The 24,980-nt window shown below is 41.9% G+C and overlaps 1 protein-coding gene across 1 annotated transcript in view; it reads left to right on the forward strand.

Moving 5' to 3' along the window:
- LOC146866111 (protein prune homolog 2-like) overlaps positions 1 to 24,980 on the forward strand; it is a 1,273,164-nt gene that overhangs the window by 1,196,832 nt on the left and 51,352 nt on the right. Inside the window, exon 19 of the mRNA XM_085633391.1 lies at positions 3,850 to 3,897. Coding sequence (XP_085489517.1) covers positions 3,850 to 3,897 — 48 coding nt within the window. The remainder of the gene's footprint in view (positions 1 to 3,849; positions 3,898 to 24,980) is intronic.

The following is a 24,980-nucleotide window of genomic DNA, read 5'->3' on the forward strand; positions in this document are numbered from 1 at the left end:
TGGATAAACTCTCCTCGGAATGATAACTTGCCCCAGGTGTATTTGCCCACACGCATGTGTACTGTAAAACTCTTCAGCTCCTTGACCGGTAAAGCGATCCGCCTCAGCCCACATACTATGTTTCCCACAGAAGTTGTTTTTTTAAAAATACATTGATATGGCGTCTGCTGTGTTCAGACAAAGACATAGGAGGTGGTCTTTCTCAGCCAGCAGCCCGGGATATATTTTTTTCACTGCAGTAGTCTTTCTTCTACTTCCAACATTGTAGTAGGGGGACACATTTTGATTTTCTTCCCAGGTACTAAATGATACTTTCAGACAAATGGACACAAAATAGAATGAAGCATGTTTTACTGTGCATCAAAGCATCCCCCGTTGTCAGAACGCCAAGGTAATCTTGTTCTTTTCCATCAGAAATGCAGAAGTAGATCCAAAGTGAGCCATATAAAAAGTTCTCTTCAGGAGCCAGATGTGATAAATGCCTTTCTCAAGGGATTTCCTTATAAATAGGAAGGGTCAGTAATTTGTGTTTAGTTTGACCATCTATGCTTATGTTTTACAGCCTAGATGGGCAGTAACATTTCCGGACTAATAATGCGTGAAGGACAACTAAACACCACCATATTTCATGGGTTGTTGGGGAGGTTTTTTCCACCTATAATCATTGCTTCAGGAGAATAATATGTCACCCAGCACCTTGATAAAATCAGTAAACTGGCTACATTTTCATAAGTGGAAAAGTTATACATATCGAAATCTATGATCTTCTTAAATTTCAGTCCATTAAAATGATGCAATTAGCCACATCATTAATTTCCTAGGCATCAAACTATGATTCCTAATAACACATATAATTGTGAAATTAGCTCTTGAATCACAAAAATAAATGCATCAAGGGTTTATTCTATAAACTCCAGCCTAAACAAATTAAGTTTGCACCCTATGTGCTTTTGGCGATCAGTTTGTTGAGCTTTTTTATTATGCTGAAAGATCACATTGTTATTTATGTTATAATACATCAATAACTTTGACAACTGAAAGATACACACAGAACAGCCACGAGGGTACTTGCCCTTCAGAGGAATTTCACCCTTCAAGGTCTCTGTAGCACATTGCTCCACTTGAAATTCAAAGGATGTAAGGTAATATGTATCTTAAAATACTTGTTTTTTAACATATTTCCCTTGCTGATTGTAACACCTAGAGTTGCAGAAGCAAGTTATATTTATACGCAACGTAACATATTGTGGCTAGGTAGCTCTCATAATTCATAATTTGTTCTTTTCATGTGGTCAACAAAGTCTTGTTCCTCCCTTATCAGATCAGTTATCAATACCAGAAAAGGAACAGAACAACACCGTCACTGTTCCCAGAAGAGTTTATACTGAATGAATGAACATCTCATGCCAATATCCATCGTAACCTGTTCAAGATGGTCTGAAGACCAGTGCTTGATTTGTAAAAAACATAAGTGCCAGGGCCCTCGTCAGGAGGCAAGTGCGGCACCTCTTGCATCTGCTAGCGTTGCCATCATCAGTGCCAACATAACTACTAACCATCACACTCCTACAAGTTTGACAAGTCAGACTATTCCGTGCATCCAATGAATAAGAATGGTTTGGGTGGCAGGTATTAGTCATTTTACGGTATATAGAACAAATAAACAACTGTTGTTGTCCTCTTCTCTAAATTTCTTCTGCAGTGCCACCATGTGGTAGACTGTCCTAAGTCTTGCTGTTGACAAATAAGTGCCGGTGCCAAGCAGTGTAAACCACCGGCTCAAATTAAGCACTGCTGAAGACATTCTTCCTTATTTGCTAAAAATGTTCGATTTAGGTTCTCAGATCTTAAACCCAGATACACAGAATCAGGATACTTGGTCATGTCTGACCTTTAATCCTACTTTTGACAGTATAAAATCTGCTCGGTATTTTGAAAAGTCGATGTTTAGCGATGGGGTGGGATCATGGGTGAGTCGATGGAAGTAGCAGGGGTGACGTTTAGGAATGTGGTGAACACCCAAGAAGCTAACAAGCTAACAATGTGGTCAGGACCCAGGAACGCATAACTTTGTGGGCATTACAGAGATGTTTTAAGGCATGGGTTAAGTGGACAATTGCCTTGGGCGTCCACCTTCCAAGGGGCCCCCTGGGAAAGTGAACTTTCTCTCTATTAAACCTTTCTCCATTTCATTTCTCCCGCTTCACCTCTCTGCCTATATGTACATTTGACACTGTCTCACTACTCAGTGTCATCGCAAGGACTTGTTTGGTCCTGGGCAAGACATATTTCAACTGTTTTTGTGACCTTGTCAAAGTTTGCCATATAATTCAGCATTGCTTGGCATCATGCCAGCTTGAATTAGCAGAAAATGGGTGATAACATTTAAATTTGTTCCACCAAGGGCCCCCAAAATATGTCTTGCCTGAGGCCTTCAAAATCCTTAGGATGACACCAGGTTATTCACAAACATTCTCAAAGATTTTCCCAACCGTGATGCACACAAAACATAGCATGCAAACAGGGTGGAAAATTTGAAAACACCCACATATTTCCAGTGTGTCTGTAGAGCAAACTTTTCTACACATAGAGAATGTTTTCATGTTCACAAAAAATGTATGACATATTGAATTTGCAAATGTATACTTCTGTGGCTAATCTACAGGAGTAAGTTTAGGGGTGCACGCCTGGAGATGTAAAAAGTATGCAAGTTTCTTGGCGTACACCTGTGGGTTTTATATTTCCATACACCTGTGGAAATCTAAGCAAATCGGAATCGTCTGGTGCCTGGTAAACCTCATGTCAGAGGTATCAATTGAGGTCATTAACTGTTGAATAAATTGGGGACATTTTCAAACGTTAGTTTTGGAACATTTACAACAGTCATCTGAACACAATATTCTAATAGATTAGCAGGTAAACACTTGGGAGATGTATATTTTTGAGATTGTGTGGATCAAGAATTACTGTAGGGATTTCTCTCAGTTTGTGTAGTGAATACATGCACAGATGCATTTAAATTTACAATGTGCCCTCCGGTTTGCATTATTGCATGGCACTCTAAAAGTTGTTTAAATGGCACTCCACTAATTGGTTAATATGCATCTTTTCTGAATAATTGTCAGTAAGAAGGACTGATACCCAATAAGCAATATAGCCTGATGTCTTTTTGTCTAGAGAATGCAACAGAGGTGGAAGGATTTGCTCAACCTAGTCCAGTCTGTTATTAGACCCAGGCATTCTTTTTTTTTTACCGTGCTTGCGTAATTCAGGTTTTTTTGGTGGTGTTTTTTTTTTTTCTCTTTGGCAGTCATACTTTTTCTCGTAATTTATACCTGCATGATGCTGATTCGAGTAGAAAATATCTTGCAAGATTTTTAAAACTGATGTGTCATGGCTGAAATACAGTTTCTACTCAAACGATTGCTCTGCTTGTATCTCGTGTGACTTTTGTACGGCAGTCATACCCTTGTGTACGGTTTTCACACAGACGATTGTCAAATTATCCATATTTTGAAAACAAAATCATGAGCTCTTCCATCTGTGATCCGACCTCTAGATTACTTCTTGAGCTTGTCTTGCTCATTGGAACGTGCATGTTTCTTTGACCTACTTTAATGGTAGTAGGAGTCAGTGCCTCAAAATATACTTCCAAATCTTATATTCCACAATAGTTTTCCAGGTGTCTCAGTAAGCTAAGGGTGATATAGAAAGTATACGTGTGTTTAGTGTTCTTGGACCCATGTGTAATTACACTTGTCTCCTCTTAAAAAGAGTTCAATACTTAAGCTGAAATAATGTCCACTCATGGAAACCCTTGTGTCTGCATCTCATTTTTTATGCACTCAGAGGTAGCTGCCTTTCAAATGAACCGGAAATGACTTCAATGGATCAGGAGTAAGAGTTTTTTAATTGATAATTGTGTCTGTGTTGGTACTTTTTGTCTGTCATGACTGAAAAATACTTGTTTGTGTTTAGGGGGAATGTTGATATTGTGTGCAAAAAGGAATTTAAAAAGCTTAGTGCACAAGACATTTGGGAACAAATGTTTACGATATGTGCAAAATGCAAAGATGGGTATTCATAAACAGACTTGTTCTGCACAGTGGTAAAAACCTTTTTCTGAAATTACCAATTCCCCCTTGTAATTTGCACATAAATACTGATTTGCACCTAAGTTATTGCACATGCAGACAGTGCTTAATTTGAGCCGGTAGGGGTGGCCCGCTGGCACTTTTTTGGGGGGACCGGAACTTATTTTTCCTCATAAGACTTTGACACAGGTTAAGAGACTAGAAAAACACACAGAAGGACAGAAAGAAGAAAGAGAAAGGCAGAAATCTGTGAAAAAAAGAAATCAGGAACCTGCAAGAGTGAGATAAATAGTCAGGGAGTTTCTGGATTAAAAAGACTTGAGGTGGTATTAGGCACCCCTGACATTCGACAGAGCCTGCTGGGTGCCCCTGAGCAAAACTTTGAACCCTGCACGTATTGTTTTAAAAATTAAGCCCTGCATGCAGGCTTAGTCTTTGCAAAATGCACTGATATATAGATGTACTGTGTAAAGTCTCCTCACAAAGCCTTTGTGGTTAAGGTCAGAAAGAAATCTATTGAAAACCAACACGAGGGAGCCCCTCTGTGCCTAGCCTCTCTCTTTACCCGCCCCTGATGATCAAACAATGGTGTTACAAGGACTCTCACCCCCTGGGATTCCAACTGGCATGCATCATCATATAGTCCTCACCCAGATACCTAGTGTATCTGAATGGGCTTAACTTTGGTTGCCAAGGAAGTTCTTTGGCTATTGGATGACTTCCAAGATTTAAAATAGTCTATGGTGCCCCATGTGTGGCAGGCCTGCCTGTCAACCAAATAAAACTGGTGCATAGATGATTTCTTGATTGTGTGGGAAGGTGACCAGGATTAATTCTCCCCCCTCTTTTCATGGCTGTACTCCTTGGACCCCAATTTGAATCTGTTGCTTTTTCAGGGTTACATGTTTGGGAATGTGAGCAATCCCTGTATCACTTCTCACTCCCTCCTTCTTGGAATATAGCAGAAAGACAACTACCCACCTCAAATTGTAAATTGCTGTCAATGATAAATCAACACCAACAAGCTCTGAGTAAAAAGCAAAGGCTAACTGTTTTACACTTTATTTACACTGTCAGAATTCACTGCAAAACATGGATCCAAACAATATGAACAGCATTCATACCTGATGTCGGCCCTGTTCCCCACCAATCTTGGTGATATATTTGTTGTTCACAAGTGACTAATTACTAAAAAGAGACGTTTATTCAATTAGGGCCAGATGTGCAAAGCATTTTAACAATCTGAGTCAGTATTTGCATCCATTAAAATGCTTTTCTGAATGTACTAATCCCATTTTTAGGTTGATGTCCACCAGACAGTGCAACTGTCTGGTTTGCTAACAACGTCTTGGAACAGTCTTAAACAGTCTCAGGGAATGCATTCCACCCATTGTTGAGCATTAGCCTGGTGTTTTGAAAATCACATTTTCTTGCTTCCTGTTTGCTGGCTTTATTTGTTTCAGGCTGTGCAGTTTGAGTGTGTCCCTTCCGTAGAGCATGGCCTGTTTACTGTATTCTTCCACGAGTACTCGCTTTCTGTAAACAGGCCTTAAATCTTGCTTTTATGTTGTCACATTTGCTGTACATCCAAAGACAGAAGTCAAATGTCAGGCAGCTTGGTGTTTACCTTTCTTGCTCCGACTTGAAAGACCAAAGTGAGAGGATGTATGTGACAGTCTTGCTGTGAAAGGAAAGGTTTTTTGCTAGCATACAACAATATTTAAATGCCTGTAAATATAAATGTGCAGATATTGCAGAATACATCAGAATTAGGAAAACACAAATGAAGCACATTTTATTGTAACTATGAAGTGTGGTGGAAGCAAATATTTTAATATGATCAAAACAAACCAATGCACTATGACATTTCCACACATTATTATTGTACACTGCATACTTTTATCAATAAAACATAATGGCTATTTCAATTACTCCACTCTGCAAATACTCCACTCTATGCTATTTGACAATTCTCTACGCCCCTCCAGTTCACAACACTTTTCCACACTTTACAACAGGTCACTCCATTCTGCGACACTCCACACAATGACACTCCAATTCACTTCACGGTAGTCCACGTCAATCCAGTTGACACCGCTCGATGACACACCACTCCCCCTTACGTCAAGCCACTCCACTCTAAGCCACAACACTCGACTCTAGTACGTAACTCCCTCTATGCAAATTTACTCCACTCTCCACCATTCCACTCTGACACTCTACGCCACTCCACTATACGACAGTCAATGACATTTCACTCCACGACACTCTACACCACTCCACACACTCTACTCCACTTTAAGACACTCCACACTATGACCTTCCACTGTACTCCGCTCAACTCTCCTCCTTCCACGACACTCAACACCATTCTATGCTACTCCCCTCTGCGCCACTCTATGACACTCAACATTCCGCTCTACGCTACTACATGACACTCTAGGCCACTCCATGATACTCCACTCCATGACACTCTGCACCACTGCACAAGTCTCCATGCCATTCCATGACACTCTATGCCACTCCACTCCATGCCATTCTCCTCTACACCGCCTACTTTAAGTCATGCTGAGCAGCAGCCGTGCTGGTGTATAGCATGGCTAAAACACTTTGTCAAAGCCAATAACTCTTGCATCGGTGAGACCTATCGGCTTTACCAATGCTTGTATTCGTATGTAAACTTTTGCTCACTCTCAAAATAGGTTACGATTTAATCAGTATTTGAAAGAAGCATGTTGTAGGTGTCCCTACAAAATACGGATCCGGCATATGTACAATTTTTTGTGACTAAAACCCGGTGAAGAAGTGATGAATTAGAAAAAGGGAACAGGCTCTTTTCAAACCCCAACCCCTTTGTGAAGCAAAACTAAATTGGGGGGGGGACCATTACTAACTCTCAACCAAACTTTAGATTAACTTAAACTTTTTAAAATGCAGCCACATTTCCTTTCATGAAACAGGCTACATTTTTTTTTTAAAAAGGGTATACTTTATTAAAGAGACATTGCAGACATGATGGCTGCTGACTATAGCCAACATCCTTTATTGGCCTGCAATTGAAGTGAGTCACAATTTGCAACTTCCCTCAATAATATTCATGAGGGAGGTCAGATTAGGACCCACTACAATTCGGAATTAACCAAACCGATCTTTTAGTATATAGGTCGGTTCATAAAAATGTTAACTGGTCGCAAATATGCTGTTTGCAAATTGAGGAAAGAGGACAACCAACTAGTGGTTGACACTGCGCACAGTGCTGAGGGTACCAAAGACCCAAATGATTAAACATTTTGGCAAAAAACTGATCGAATACAATATGTTGTGTTCGGAGAAACATATATTATCTCATATATGCAGTGAAACAATATAACATTTTATCAGCATGTTAAAAGGAAAATAACACTTAATGGTGGTCATCCACCTGAAACAATTCTGATATAAATCTAGCACATAATACATTTGAATGATCACATGATGGTATATTGGTGAGCCCAATGCATTTCGGGACTTTGTTGTCCCTTCGTCAGGGGCGATCTGTGAAAGAGAATACATAAATATCACAACCAGTAATAAACACTAAGGTTTACATTCAAGAATGCTCCATGGTAAAAACATCTCAAGTCATGTGGTGGTCAGCAATGCCTTAACCCAGATCAATATACAAGAGACCTTGTAGATCGTGCTGAACAAGAGAGATGTGAAATGTAGTGAAAAAAAGGTTTGACAGTCATATCACCCAGAGATGTGGTTACACCAAGGCGGTGTAAGTAAACCAAGAAAAAACAGTTGAGATGGTGTCAAGTAAGAGAGGGGAAAATCGAAAAAAGTGATGGCTGAAAAAGCCTCACCTCAAGTATTATGTATTGACCTCAAAATGTGAAGATAATCATAAAACCGGACAGCGACGTTGTAGACTGAAAGGCAAGGAAATTAATGAACAAGGCATCAAAACACAGAAAAAGCGGCTGAAAAGAGTGTTGGGAAAGAGAACTACTCCCTACTTACCAACCTGGTGATATGGACGGATGCTAAGGCAAGTGCTGAAAGAAATGGATGGAAATAACGTTAAAAAGTGGGCTGAAGGAAAGACGAAAGAATAAAGCACTGCTGACGCAGAACCTGTAAGATGATAAGGTACTCACTTAAAAAAGGAAGATAGCGTAGCGTAAGCCGTGGTTTCTCAAAGGAACCCGTAGTAGCAGCGGGATGATCTGGTGCGAACCAGACGCCAATAGGTAACTCTAGAACAGAAGCTCTAATGCGGGTGCTAAGGCAAGCGCTGAAAAAAATGTCAATAAGGGTGACGTTAACAAATAGCCTGGGGAATGGCGGGAGAGTAAAACAATGCTGGCGCAGAACCGCGAGAGGACAAGGTACTTACTAGAAAAAGAAGATAGCGTGGCATAAACCGTGGAGTCTCGAAGCGTCCCGTTGCTGAAGCGAGATGATCTAGTGCAAACAAGGCGCCATTAAGTAACACTAGAACGGAAGTTCTAAAGCAGAAGTTCTAAAGCGGATGTGGTTTGTTGGAGAAATAATGAAGTGGGAAAGAGGACTAACTCTGGGCGCCATGTTAGGAAGGTGTATCGTAAAAAAACGAGAGAAACGTCAGGAAAAAAAGTATGACTAAATAGACATCGTGAATAATCAAAGAGGAGCGGTATGGAACCGGTGCATAACGTATTAATGTATGATAAACGAATAAAAAACTGAAAAATGATGAATCTCTTTGCAATATTGGGAATATAGAAAAGAACAAGTATCTATATATGTATATAGTATATCAACAAGGGCATACATAAAAGTTACCATAAGGTCTAAGATCGAACAGTCGAAAATGATGAAAATGTTTTTTAAGTGTGAATGGACGAACATACCAAACCGTGGTCATGTGATGTTTAGTAAAGACAAAGAGTAGAAAAGCAAGAGGCCATATAATGAGAGTGTTAGAAAAGAAAAGGATGGAAAACCTCAGGGTTATAGGAGCAGGTCAAGGAAAAAATGAATGAAAATGTTTATAAAAAACATGATAAGTCTAATCGGTCATTGAGCCCACATGGGGCCAGGGTGTGTAATTTCTGAATCCAGAAAATCTCCTTGCGTAAGAGTAGGTTGGTTATGTCAACGCCTGGTCTGACATCAATGGTTTCAATAATTTGAAAACGGAGTTGGGAAATTGTGTGTTGAGCTTCAGACCAATGCATGGCGAGACTTGAGGTGCTGTTTTTATTTCTGATCCTGGATTTGTGCTCTGTGATGCGTGTTTTTATTTTTCGTTCGGTTTTGCCTACATAGGCCTTGCCACAAGGGCATTTGATACAGTAGATGGCATGTGAAGTGTTACAGTCACTACTGTGCTTCAAAGAAATCTTGGAGCCTGATGTAGGATGAGTGAGAATATTTCCTGTAATTACATTGTTACAATGTACGCATGCATGACATTTGCGAGTTCCATGGTAAAGGTTAGGTTTCTCATTGGTTCTGGTGGGTTTTAAAAGGGCCCGTAGGTTTTTACCTCTGGTGTATGCGAACATGGGTTTCTCCTTGAAGAGGTTTTGAAAATCTTGTTCCTGTTGGAGAAGTTCCCACCGAGAGTAGATGATATTTTTGATTTTGGTCGATGAAGTAGAAAAACTGCTGACAAATACCAGTCTTTTTGAGGGAGTGCGTAGTTGCTGTTTCAGTAGGTCATCACGCGATGTAGCCAAGGCTCTTGTTAAACAGTTGTTTAATACTTCCTGAGGATACCCTCTTGATGAAAAACGTTTTGAAGTTTCTAGTAGTTGTAATGAGCTGTTCACGGGGTCAGAACAAATTCTACGTATTCGTGTGAACTGAGAGAGTGGCAGATTCGTGATGAGGTGACGTGGATGAAAACTTGAAAAAGTGAGAAGACTATTGCGGTCTGTAGGTTTATGAAAAACTGTGGTGTTGAAGTGATTCGAAGATGTTTTGGTGACTTGAACGTCCAGATAATGAATCGAGTCCTTGTGAATAGTATATGTAAGTTGAATGTGGGTGTTGGTCCTGTTTAGAGTCTCAATCATAGAGGTAAAGGACTGAACTGTGTCGTTCCAAATCAAGAAGATGTTGTCTATATAGCGATAATATAGACTTATTTTCGACCACCAGTCAATATTTGAGATGATGTTGTCTTGTTCATATTGTGCCATGTAGATGTTCGCGTAAGCAGGTGCTCCCGAAAATCCCATGGAAGTCCCATTCAATTGTGCATAAAATTGCTGTTGATACTGAAAGTAGCTATTATGCAGGCAAAACTTCAAAAGCTGGAGAATGAAAATTTTCTCAATGTCAATGTCATCCATTTTGAGTAGGGCCCATTCTACTGCCTCAAGACCTGCAGCATGTGGGATCGAAGTGTAGAGGGCTGTTACATCAATGGTGCACAGGAAAATGGAGCCTTGAGGATCAATGGTAATCTGTTGAAGAACTTGGAGGAAGTGAGTGGTGTCTTTGAGATAAGTGATCAAAGGGTTGTTGGACAATTTTATGCGATGAGGGCGGCATAAATATGCTCTTAGGCTTAGCATATTTATGCCGCCCTCATCGCATAAAACTTTGGACAGTTTTGAAACATTGGTTAACAAGGACTTGGAAAAGCTTAACTACAGACCTAAACATCACAGTAATACATCAAAATACGAACGTCATGTCTTAAAGAAATTGTCCAACAACCCTTTGATCACAATTCAACCGGCAGACAAAGGAGGTGCCATAGTGGTGATGGATTCTGAATACTACCATTCAAAGGTATTGGCACACGTTTCTGATACTAATACTTATTTGCCATTACCATGTGATCCTACAGCACAACTATTGGATTTGCTCAGCTCAATTCTCAACACGGCACTTGACCACGAATGGATTGACAACGCCACACGCCTTTTTTTATTGTCATCTAATCCACAACGTCCTCACTTGTACATGATCCCAAAAATTCATAAGGACCCCAATGATCCCCCGTTCCGCCCAATTGTATCGGGTTGTAGGTCCATCTTCGACCCCATTGGGAAATTCTTGGACTATTATCTCCAAAAATTTGTACAAACATGGACGACTTATCTCAAAGACACCACTCACTTCCTCCAAGTTCTTCAACAGATTACCATTGATCCTCAAGGCTCCATTTTCCTGTGCACCATTGATGTAACAGCCCTCTACACTTCGATCCCACATGCTGCAGGTCTTGAGGCAGTAGAATGGGCCCTACTCAAAATGGATGACATTGACATTGAGAAAATTTTCATTCTCCAGCTTTTGAAGTTTTGCCTGCATAATAGCTACTTTCAGTATCAACAGCAATTTTATGCACAATTGAATGGGACTTCCATGGGATTTTCGGGAGCACCTGCTTACGCGAACATCTACATGGCACAATATGAACAAGACAACATCATCTCAAATATTGACTGGTGGTCGAAAATAAGTCTATATTATCGCTATATAGACGACATCTTCTTGATTTGGAACGACACAGTTCAGTCCTTTACCTCTATGATTGAGACTCTAAACAAGACCAACACCCACATTCAACTTACATATACTATTCACAAGGACTCGATTCATTATCTGGACGTTCAAGTCACCAAAACATCTTCGAATCACTTCAACACCACAGTTTTTCATAAACCTACAGACCGCAATAGTCTTCTCACTTTTTCAAGTTTTCATCCACGTCACCTCATCACGAATCTGCCACTCTCTCAGTTCACACGAATACGTAGAATTTGTTCTGACCCCGTGAACAGCTCATTACAACTACTAGAAACTTCAAAACGTTTTTCATCAAGAGGGTATCCTCAGGAAGTATTAAACAACTGTTTAACAAGAGCCTTGGCTACATCGCGTGATGACCTACTGAAACAGCAACTACGCACTCCCTCAAAAAGACTGGTATTTGTCAGCAGTTTTTCTACTTCATCGACCAAAATCAAAAATATCATCTACTCACGGTGGGAACTTCTCCAACAGGAACAAGATTTTCAAAACCTCTTCAAGGAGAAACCCATGTTCGCATACACCAGAGGTAAAAACCTACGGGCCCTTTTAAAACCCACCAGAACCAATGAGAAACCTAACCTTTACCATGGAACTCGCAAATGTCATGTATGCGTACATTGTAACAATGTAATTACAGGAAATATTCTCACTCATCCTACATCAGGCTCCAAGATTTCTTTGAAGCACAGTAGTGACTGTAACACTTCACATGCCATCTACTGTATCAAATGCCCTTGTGGCAAGGCCTATGTAGGCAAAACCGAACGAAAAATAAAAACACGCATCACAGAGCACAAATCCAGGATCAGAAATAAAAACAGCACCTCAAGTCTCGCCATGCATTGGTCTGAAGCTCAACACACAATTTCCCAACTCCGTTTTCAAATTATTGAAACCATTGATGTCAGACCAGGCGTTGACATAACCAACCTACTCTTACGCAAGGAGATTTTCTGGATTCAGAAATTACACACCCTGTCCCCATGTGGGCTCAATGACCGATTAGACTTATCATGTTTTTTATAAACATTTTCATTCATTTTTTCCTTGACCTGCTCCTATCACCCTGAGGTTTTCCATCCTTTTCTTTTCTAACACTCTCATTATATGGCCTCTTGCTTTTCTACTCTTTGTCTTTACTAAACATCACATGACCACGGTTTGGTATGTTCGTCCATTCACACTTAAAAAACATTTTCATCATTTTCGACTGTTCGATCTTAGACCTTATGGTAACTTTTATGTATGCCCTTGTTGATATACTATATACATATATAGATACTTGTTCTTTTCTATATTCCCAATATTGCAAAGAGATTCATCATTTTTCAGTTTTTTATTCGTTTATCATACATTAATACGTTATGCACCGGTTCCATACCGCTCCTCTTTGATTATCCACGATGTCTATTTAGTCATACTTTTTTTCCTGACGTTTCTCTCGTTTTTTTACGATACACCTTCCTAACATGGCGCCCAGAGTTAGTCCTCTTTCCCACTTCATTATTTCTCCAACAAACCACATCCGCTTTAGAACTTCCGCTTTAGAACTTCCGTTCTAGTGTTACTTAATGGCGCCTTGTTTGCACTAGATCATCTCGCTTCAGCAACGGGACGCTTCGAGACTCCACGGTTTATGCCATGCTATCTTCTTTTTCTAGTAAGTACCTTGTCCTCTCGCGGTTCTGCACCAGCATTGTTTTACTCTCCCGCCATTCCCCAGGCTATTTGTTAAGGTCACCCTTATTTACATTTTTTTCAGCGCTTGCCTTAGCACCCGCATTAGAGCTTCTGTTCTAGAGTTACCTATTGGCGTCTGGTTCGCACCAGATCATCCCGCTGCTACTACGGGTTCCTTTGAGAAACCACGGCTTACGCTACGCTATCTTCCTTTTTTAAGTGAGTACCTTATCATCTTACAGGTTCTGCGTCAGCAGTGCTTTATTCTTTCGTCTTTCCTTCAGCCCACTTTTTAACGTTATTTCCATCCATTTCTTTCAGCACTTGCCTTAGCATCCGTCCATATCACCAGGTTGGTAAGTAGGGAGTAGTTCTCTTTCCCAACACTCTTTTCAGCCGCTTTTTCTGTGTTTTGATGCCTTGTTCATTAATTTCCTTGCCTTTCAGTCTACAACGTCGCTGTCCGGTTTTATGATTATCTTCACATTTTGAGGTCAATACATAATACTTGAGGTGAGGCTTTTTCAGCCATCACTTTTTTCGATTTTCCCCTCTCTTACTTGACACCATCTCAACTGTTTTTTCTTGGTTTACTTACACCGCCTTGGTGTAACCACATCTCTGGGTGATATGACTGTCAAACCTTTTTTTCACTACATTTCACATCTCTCTTGTTCAGCACGATCTACAAGGTCTCTTGTATATTGATCTGGGTTAAGGCATTGTTGACCACCACATGACTTGAGATGTTTTTACCATGGAGCATTCTTGAATGTAAACCTTAGTGTTTATTACTGGTTGTGATATTTATGTATTCTCTTTCACAGATCGCCCCTGACGAAGGGACAACAAAGTCCCGAAATGCATTGGGCTCACCAATATACCATCATGTGATCATTCAAATGTATTATGTGCTAGATTTATATCAGAATTGTTTCAGGTGGATGACCACCATTAAGTGTTATTTTCCTTTTAACATGCTGATAAAATGTTATATTGTTTCACTGCATATATGAGATAATATATGTTTCTCCGAACACAACATATTGTATTCGATCAGTTTTTTGCCAAAGTGTTTAATCATTTGGGTCTTTGGTACCCTCAGCACTGTGCGCAGTGTCAACCACTAGTTGGTTGTCCTCTTTCTTCAGTCTTTCATATGCTCAATAGACAGCGAGCATAACACTGCAGCACCTACATCACTTACCTAAAGATAATTGATAAGGAAGTCAACAGGAGTGCGCTGCTCCCCTTCTTTGCGTTTGGAAATTGAGGCCAGTATTTTGTGACCAGCTTTTTGTACATCTGACCCTTGGCTTTTTCTTCCTTCAAGTGTTATGTAATGAAGGTTTCCTTTCTTACTGGAGATTCAACCTGTGACTTGCTGAAATTCAGCAAAATGTTGTTTTAATACTTACATGTGAAAGAAATGCAGGCGATCCAAAACTATTAAGGAGGGGCATGTTCTCTCGTTGATATGCCTGCAATCTGACCAATATTGTACCCAGAAGAATGCTGCCTCTGATCTGTTTTTCACGCTAGTGCTTGTTCATTCACTTATCTCTCATATGCAGTGATTTTTAAATAGCAATATAATCCCAAAATGTAAAGCTTTGCTAAGCCCTGCATGTGCTTTGTATTAAAATTCAAAAATATTAATCTAAGAAACAGAAGTTTAAGTGATTAAACCGAAATGGGAAACTCTCAGAAAAAAGATTATATTGTAATTTATAGTACCTCTGCAGCCATACCCCCTGACGAACCCAATCCCAAACCCACCACAAAACCTCTCACAAAACCCCTTCCCACTAATTTATTTGCCTAAAATGTATTCACACTATCCGAAATATTCATCTGAAGCTAATGTGCTGCTGAGGCTGCTAATGATTTCCTGGACTATCAAAACTGCGTCTGTGCCAGTTTACCCAAGAATTCCTGCCTGAGTGGGATTCTGGGGGTTGGACTTCTGCAGCATCTTGTAGAAACCATACATTTTGAATTCTGTCCTTGGGTGTCTGAATTGGAGATATTAGTGCAGACATAGATGTAGACGACCACTTCAGTTCATGTGTCCCATTACGAACTATGATTTGTGCTGGGAGACTAGAGTGTGCATGCAGTGAGAGGCAGTGTCTTATGGTAGCATGGTGTAGACATCAAAGAAGGACTCCTTTTTCAAACCTGAGGCGGATCTCCATGAAGTAAGACCTGTGATGAGGAAGAACATACTCCGAGCAATATGGAGGCGTGTAAGTAAACCGGGTTTTAAAGTCCACAGCATCGTACTTATTTGCCAGAAAGATTTGTTACCAGTTCGTCTTTTTCAGTTCTTACTCTGCTTCAAAATGACAACTTACTAGTGCAAAGTGCCTTAGGGATCATTTGGAGGTGTTCCACAAATCTTTTGTGTCCTTTATTTGGGATTACTGGCTCTGCATGCAGCGACCAACCAATAGGTTAATATGATGTTTTCTGAACAGTTTTGGGGGAATTTACCTAAATTCACACAGACATAGCATAATGCCAGGCTGCTTAAAAATTGAGGTCCTTTAAAGATGCAATTTCTGCCTCTGGTTTGCAGGTAGTTCTGGTCCCACAAGAAGCAGTAGTCACCTTTCCCACGCCCATTAGCAGTTTCGCAATTCGCTTGGAAGAATCTACCCTGACCAAGAGCTAAGTGGTAACTCTGGCTCCTCAACGAGTCAAGGATAAAACTCTGGTTATTTCCTGGAGTCAGATATATATATATATGTATATACAAATAGTACAGCTAGATAACAGTGTGCTGCAGTCATACGCGTGACAGATTACACTGTTTACGTTTCCATGACAATTGCATGTTTCTAAAATCCTGCACGTAGCAAGGAAGCCAAAAATAAAACTGTATAGATACGAGTCCCAGCTTCATATAGCATCAAAGGCGTAGGTTTATTGCTCGTTGATAATGGCTATTGGATTGCATACATTAGAAGTGTGTGGCAGCAGAAAGGAGGCAGAGTCACATGGGTTGGCCCTGACTCATGTGGAGGGGAATGACAGTCAACTTACAGTTTTTAAAACTCTGAAAGGCTTAAGTTTACAACCTTTCTGTTTTCTGTCAGTCTTTCATTGTTTGAAGGCAGAGTTTCTCAAACTCTCATTCGCTAGTCGCCACTCACTGGTGGGTCCTCCTGAGCTCATTTTTTATAGGTGGAGCCTGGGCAGCGCATGTGCGGCTCTGCGAGCTATGCTGTATTGGAGTATGTACTTGAAGCCTCACCCACTCTCCGCCCATATTTGTCATGGGTGTCGTTGTCCTTCGTAAATGCTGGATTCTGATTCGTTATCAGGCTTGTTAGTCCCTCCTTAGTACCACCTTGTCTTCATTTGTAAACTCCAATGAGGACTGGCCCTTTTACTTTGGTTGTTACACAGTTGGTCCTCTTTGGTATCTAAGCACTATTTTCTTTAATGAGTTTCTCTTACTGCAGGAGGGTCTCGTGGGCAGTTGTGACCACCTGCTTATTTATTTAACTTGTAGCAAATGGGGAGCTCTTTAGGGGCCAGGGGAGACAGAAGGGGGTAACACAGCAATGCCGTAAAGCATTTGGAATGCAATAGGTCTCACATTTGCGAGAGTTTAAGCTATTGGCATTGTAAATGACAATGCCTTATATTTATGTTTTAAAAGCCAAAAATTAAATAAAAGGCATTGCCATTTACAATGTCAAAAGTTCAAACTCGCATAAATGGGAGACCCATTGCATTGCAGATGCTTGTTGTATACTTCAACTTGAAAGATTTCAGCACTGCATTGCGTGAAGGCCAGAAAATACAGCTTTGCCCTATTTAGTGAAAGTCGCTTGCTGATGAGGTAATCAGTGGCCCTCTTGCTGAGTCTGACTATTCTGTGGCATGCAGAGGGTGGGGGTGGGGCTCTGTGGCACAAAGGGGGCACGGGACTTTTTAGCCTACGTCACAGATTTATTAAGGCATTAGCACAGGCAGAAAGCGACACGAAGCAGCGAAAAGCTACACATGCTATTTACTTTCCAGCACAAAAGGTGCTTTGTGCTGGAATGGTGGCCTTTTCTCTGTTCACATTATGCTGCTTTACAGCACTTCACATCAAGGAGATATTGCTGTGGCAGATCACACACAGAAACCATAGGTTTTGACTCAATGCCCAATAACAAGACTGGGCAGACAGACTGAGCTTTGCTTCAGAAACTAGCACCTACTTGAAGAAGGCACAAATAAAGGGAAATATGTTAATTCTGCAAACAAAATGATGAATTGCATGCGTGCTGCAGTGCACAGGACATATCCAGTCCAAGGGAAACTTATGGGGTTAGTTATGCGTAGGAATTTGTTTGGGATGGTTATCCTTACAGGCAGTGGTTAATTTGTAAAAACATAAGTGTGGGGCTCTTGTCAGGAGCCAGTTTGCACCAGCCCATTTCTCCTGTTAGCGCCGCCTAAAACAGAACCAACCACAAACCATGAAAGGGGGGAGAGGATGAGGCGTAATCGACAGAGAATTTGGAGTTGGGGAACCAGGTTCGAGTCCCAGCGTCGGCTCAACATCATGTAATTCTGAGCCAATCACTTAATCTCCCCTTAAATGACTGTGTCTTTAACTGGTGCTCATGAAAATCGTCAGTGGTGATGATTTAGGGGCTGATTACGATGGCGGTTTGACTTACGTCGCCCGACCACCCAACATCGTTTTGGAAACGGGACCATCCGTCATACTGTTGGCGGTCCCGTAAGAGGCATTACAATGAAACCGCCACCACGGTGGTTACAATACCTATGTTTTGCATTGCGGCAATGCAAAATAGGTGCACTTGACATATCCTTGCACTACGTGGCTAGCACCATGCGGTGCCTGCCACATGGTGCAGGGATATGTAGAGGGGCACCATAGGTCCCTGAAGGTCCCACAGCTTAGAGCTAGGGGAAAGGAGGGCCCGCTACAGGCCCCCAAAGTCCCTTTCCGCCTGCCTGTGTTAACCGCCATGAACAGGTGGGCGGAAAGGAACATCATAATTCCTACGGTGGTGCCTGGTAGGCACCGTCACCGTTGTAGGGATATGATTCCCCTCCAACAGTTCGACAGGCTGCTTGAGCTCGTGGGAACCGTGGCGGTCAGTCTTTCCGACCGCCAACAAAACCCTCGCAGTTGTAATATGGTGAGCGTAAAAACTGCTTACGATGGCAGTGAGACCGCTACCGACAGGCTTTCGGTCTCACCGCCATCGTAATCTGGCCCTAAGCGCTGGTGCTGAGCACCGGAAACCACTGGTTCAAATTAAGCACTGGTACCAGGACTTCTACACTACAGTGCTCAGTTCACACTCACTTCTGCACCATGGTGCTAAGCTGTTTTCCATCAAAGACAGCCTGTTTGTGTGCTACTGCAGGGGATGACACCACCAGCAGGCTAATTTGAACAGATATGGCTGTGACATGTGTTTTCCCATTTGTGTAAAGTGGCACAGCAAATTTGAATGCTGCATCGCTTTGCATGAAAAATGTGTAAATTTGGGGCTAAAATTAGTACTGGAGGTGAAAATTCCAGTACCAATCCCTAGATAGATAAACCAGCAGAGGTGTCAGACATAGGATTTGTGCTTTAGGGTAAAGCACACATGTAACATGCAGATATCTCAGGAGATATTCCTCTTGACCCCTTGCTTGCATCTGCTTTTTTGTTGTTAGGATTTGAAGCAAAGCCAGATAATGCTGTTTTAGTAAGTCTGACTTTGCACCAAAACCTTTGATTTTTGAGCAGCAACACCCCAGACCCTTCCCCCACATACATTAGCAGGGGGTGGTACAAAGGGGTCTTGGCACAATGAGAGGATTAACATTTAAGACAAAATAGTTTTGCATGCTGCGGTAGAACGAGCAGAGCTTTTCAATGATTCGCAGCTCATAGTGTCGCACCGGCGCAAACCCTTAGTAAATCTGGCCCAAGAAGTGTATCAATAAAGAGTTTGAAATGCTTCCAAGGGAGTCAAGAAATAAAACTGAAGCAAAAAAGTGACATCTTGTATGAACAGCATAAGAAATATGTCTTGCGAACTCAGCATGCATTGTCACTCAAATATCTGCTTGTTATAGTTTGAAATTCAATTACAGCATAAATAGGCATCCACTTGGTGTTTCCTGAAAACACTCATATTTTGTTCCCTTGAACCAACTTATATTTTTATTGCATTAGCTCAATTGCCCTATGCAAATTTAGCAATTTTCAGAAAATACTTTTTGTCCCTGAATATCAACATTAACTTTTTTGGTGAATTCACATATTGTGTCCTTTTTTAATTTCAATAAAGTACTGTTGCCTGACATAGACAGAGTCGCTATCAGATGCACATGGATCTCAATTGAATGTTACAGATGCCCATCATCTGCCAGGGGTAATCCCCAGATATGATTGATGCCGACCTTATAAAAGGAACTTCCATTGTAAATCAGCCCCACAGTATGCTGAAAATGGCACCTTAGGTCAATAATAGCATTGTGCTAGATTTGCATGAGGGTGTTTCTTGTGGCAAGTGGTAAAGTGGATACAAAATAATAGACTGGAATGCAGCCGAAAAAATTCAGGGCTGAGATTAACTCAGACATTCCACACATCACCTTTGTCTTTTTTTCTCAGGCACAAATAAACATGCCTTGGTGTTTGAGAGTCAGTGCTGCTCTAAGGACAGAGAAGGACACCAGTCCACTAAAACTAGGGCAGCAAGAAATGCACATCATCTCCATACAATTTAAGGACACAGGCAATTTTCACACTAGGAGACCGACTGAAAATTGCAGATCTGACCATACCAACTCCTCCGACCTGATGATGGTGGAGAACTTAACATTCTTCCATTTCCTAAGACTAGGCTGGAGGTCATGTGTGGCACCACCTGCAGTAGTGTTGGGTGGAAAAGAGTTGACACGAGCAGGAAAACATTTTTAAACAAAGGTCAAAAAGAGAACCAAACATGGAAACTGAACAACAAGTAGGAATAAGGCCAACTATGTAGCCTAGTACTTAGTGTTTGAACATTGCCTTTCAGGCCAAACCCAAATATTGAAAATTGTGCAATATATCAAATAATCACATTTCTTCCTTTACCTCAATATAATATCTTAGTGCCAGCTGAATTTTACAGAGATCAGGCTTTTCCTGTTCAACAGGCATATGATCTCCTTATCATATGCTCATTGCACATATGACCAGGCACATTGTTTGCATCGGACGTTTGGTCACCTCTACTGTGAGACCCCAGCCTGTCCGCTGTGGGATATTAGTCTCAAATGTGATCTATGCATACCCAAATGAGGCAACAATGCCCATATATTTTGGGCCTGGTTCACAAATGGAAATGTACTCTTTGGTGTAAGTTTTCGTTTTTTTAAGTTTCCATTTTTTTAGTGTTCATAAAGTACGAGTTATTAGTAAGTATACAACTGTGAGGTGTCCACACTAAGGGCAGAGCACTCCGCATATAAGAAAGAGCACAGGCCTATCTTTTATTGTGCGGAGTTCCCCACGCTGTCTGCGAAGTCCCCACAGTCGTAAACTTGCCATTAATTTAATTTGCAGCATCAGAAGTAAAAGGGTATTAGCACGCTGATTTAGATTCACATCTATTATGTCATAAAATGTAGTCAACATCACCGCCAGTGCGGTGACCAGGTTTACTACAAGTACCTTAGTCCAGAGTAATAGCAGCAGCAGGCAGTTATGGCGGTGTGAAAGACCTGTCAGAGCCTAGTAATGTCCACTTTACAATGGACATGTGGAACAATGTTGAAGGAACTGGCTACATGGCTCCAGCAGACCCACTGGACCACCTTTCCTTCGACAACTACTGATTGGGAGTCCCATTGTAGGAGTCACGCATGCATCATGTTCCAAATAAGATAATTTGCCAACAAGCAACTTTATTGCATGCACTTTTTGGATGGCAGATCGCAAAGAAGGGTGGGCATATTCGAGGAAATTGGAAGTGGTAGTGGCACACTCATTCACTCTCCAACTAGGATTTGGGGCAGCTGACACTGGCTCCTATTTGAATATTGCATTACGGTTTTGCAACTCAGTGCAGGTTCCTTGATGTGCTCAGGTACAATGCCGTGTGGTGGCACATTTTTTTCCGACTACAATCCTGTCAGTGATATACTTGCCTGCACAGTCTGTCCTCATTTCAGAAAGTCATTTAGTACCAATATTGTGCATAAAACAGAGGCATCTAAAATTATGTTTGATAAATTACTATATATCCACACAAATCTTTGTGCATGCTGGATTCGTATGCAAGCAAAGCAACATAGTAGGTGACTATATATCAATAGTCATCTTCATGTTTTGCAGGTGGCCGTCTTAACACCATCATGGTGCCCGCTGATGAGCACTCTGTGTTGTATGTTCTAGTCATTTGACGTGGTCATCAGCTATGTCAGCCAAAACACTGTAGCACCCAGTGAGGTGCCTCCATCCTGCTAACTGTACATGATACTGGAGAGAAGGTAGTTGATCTAGAGTTGACTGGTGAGGCAAAAGTAGTGGAGACCTGAAAGGAATGTTGTTGAATTTTCATGAAGTATCCATAGGCCATATGAAAGGCAATTCAGCTTCAAAGTAACACCATTTTTATAGAGAATTCTAACCAGAGACTCCTCACCTTCTGAATATTTCCCAGGCATCAGACTGAATCTAGAAACTTTTGAGAAGTACCCCTGATCTTTGGTAGGTGGCAGCACATAGCTCCACACTGATGCTGTCCCTCTCTGCAAATGATGAGCAGGGCCTACATATGCGTAAATCCCGGGCCACCAGATGCGATCCAGAGCTGCCCCTAGTCTTCTGGAGACAGTTGTCTATCTAAATGGCATTCAGTGTGCAAGTGAAATGTCACCTCCAAAATCGACAGGATTCAAACACTGTAAGGACTGGGGCAAGCAAATGTCTGCGACAGACCTGGGGTCAAGCAACGACTTGAAGCACTGCAGTAACTGCCTGTCGATGAACCAGAATGCCATACAATACCACAAGGTAACACCAGAACACAACAATACTGGTCCGAGTCGAAGGGCCAGTCCCAATCCAATTTCCGGTTCAGAAGTCCCAGGAGTCATTCCCCAGGTCAATTATCGTCACACTTAGGTAAGTAAAAAAAAAAAAAAAATTTAAGCTGGACTCGCTCCGTTCCTGCTGCTCACATACTCCTCAGATGGCACGAGGGCATCACCATGCCTTCCAATCTTGATCCCAAAGTTGATTAACCCTGGAGCCTATCCCATATTTCAGCCCCTTCCCACCACTCCTTGACTCCTGAGAAGGGTTGAGGGTGTCACCATGCCTCTGAACAGATCAAAGAGTGCTCTGACTTTTAGGATCCATACCAACTTCCTGTGGATCCTTACCGACTCCATGTGGTGTGCCTTCAAGCCCTGAAGAGCTGATAGGCCCTCCATCTTGGGCACCACTGGAGGGTTGACCCTCGGTGCCAGTTGGACCCTTAGAATCCACCTCTAGGCCTCCCACAGCTCCTATTTTGACTCCTGCACAAACCAGTCCATGGAGCCTCTACGCTGAAGCGCACTACTTCCATGCTGGAGGAAGAGGCTACCATTGTGCTCTCTGACTCCGTGTCATCACCATTACTATCGAAGCAGTGCTTGGGTTCTATAGAAGCTACGCTTCCCCCTGTAGCCTTGCTACCCCTCTCCCAAGAAAGTAAGCATACATGGCTTACCTTATTTGAATTCGGATAATGATTAAGGCAATCACACCACAAAGAGAATTGGTATGATGACCTTCAATTGGCCAGTTGCCTTGAAACGTCCCCTGAGACGGGCCTTCTCTTAGTGGCCATCTGGGAGAGGTGGAGATCAGAGTCTTTGGTCTCTGGCAGAGGCATGGCTCCATTTTCACCTTCTGGAGCTGAGGACTGCTTGGCATTGAAAGCCTTCTTTCAAGCCATCATCAAAGGGAGGCTAGTGCAGGTGCTTGTGGACAACACTACCGCCATGTGGTATTGTAGCAAGCAGGGTGGTGTGGGGTCCTGGACACCTGTGCCAGAGGTTCTATGCCTTTAGAAATGGCTGCACCATCAGGGAATCTTCCTGGTGGAGAAACACCTGGCAGGGTCTTTGAACGCCAGGGCGTATAAGCTCAGCTGCTGATGCATAGCAGACCACCAGTGGCAGTTACACCCATAGGTGGTGATGGTCTCTTTCAGAAATGGGGAGAACCTTGACTAAATCTATGCGCCACCGCTAAGAACACTCAATCTCAGCAGTCCTGCACGTTGGAGTTTTCTAAGGTACATCATGTTAAGGGATGCATTCTGTTTAGAGTGGAACTTGGGTCTTTTATACACCTTTCCGCCAAAGCTACACCTGTCCCGAGTACTGAAGAAGAAAAGGAACTACCGGGCACAAGTCACCCTAGTGGCCCCATACTGGGTATCTTATCCAGAACTCCTGAGCTTGAGTATCTGTCCCCAATTAGGCTGCCCCTTCAGGAGGACGTGTTGTTGCAACAACATTGCAGTGTTCTGCACCAGCTCCTTGAAAGTCACAACCTTTATGAATCAAGATTGAGCAGTGACACCTGAACCTCTTTAACCTTCCTCCTGAGGTAATTGATGTCATCTTTGCAGCCGGGCGTCCCTTGACAAATACTGTATACACCTGCAGTTAGGACAAATTTCTGCCTTTTCATGGTTGCTGGAACAGCTCTGGATATTTAAGTCATCGTTGTGACGTTTTTTTTTTTAAATGTCTCCAACACTTGTTTCCCCATCTCCTTTTGTCATACTTCAGTGGGACCTTAACTTGGTCCTCGCATATTTGATGTGCACTCTCTTTGAGCCACTCTACCACTATGCCTTGTGGCTCCTCATCCTCAAGACAGTGTTCCTTGTTGCCATCACCTCGATGAGTGAGTGAGCTACAGGCTTTGTGTGTTTTACCCCACCTTCTACTAAAAGGTAGAGCTCTTATATCTCTACAAAGGTTGAGGAGTCTGCTGTTATAAGTCTCTATCAAAAGAACAAATTCTCTTTCAGATAGAAGCTCTATATAACCACAGATCTCAAGTCTAGGAATCTGCACACTGATCAAAGCCAATTTGCTGTTGTGGCTCTGCTTCTGGGGCACGGACAGCCTTTAAAGCAACTTACATCAGCAAGCAGGAGTGGTCCGCATGTCATTTCCAGAGTGGAACGGCATCAGTGTGAAGCCACATGGTGCCACCTACCTGCGCCCAGAGGTACTGCTCAAATGTTTCCTGATCCAGTCTGATTCCTGGGAATATTCAACATGTGGCGAATCTGGAGTTTAATACCGAAGGTAAGTAACTTGTTTTTTTAAGCATATAGCTGCAGGATTTGTCATATTAGGACTCATTTAGAATGTGCAATAATGATCTGCTTTCGTGATAAGAAGAGGTTTTGTTGTAAAAGCAGAAGACAATACTAATGCAGAACCAATAGGTTTAGCTAATAATTGAGTATGCTTCTTCATTGAGTATTGTCATGTATGGATATGTGAGTAAATGACTGTGAATTAATGTGAGAATGATTCAGTGGTTGGGTGAATGGATAGGTGAGTGAGTGCATTGATGGATGGTTGGGTGGACGGATGAGTGGGTGTGTGGATGGAAGAGTAAGTGCATGAATGTATGGCTAGATG

Source organism: Triturus cristatus, chromosome 2_1, assembly GCF_964204655.1.
Source record: "Triturus cristatus chromosome 2_1, aTriCri1.1, whole genome shotgun sequence".
Lineage (NCBI taxonomy): Eukaryota > Metazoa > Chordata > Amphibia > Caudata > Salamandridae > Triturus > Triturus cristatus.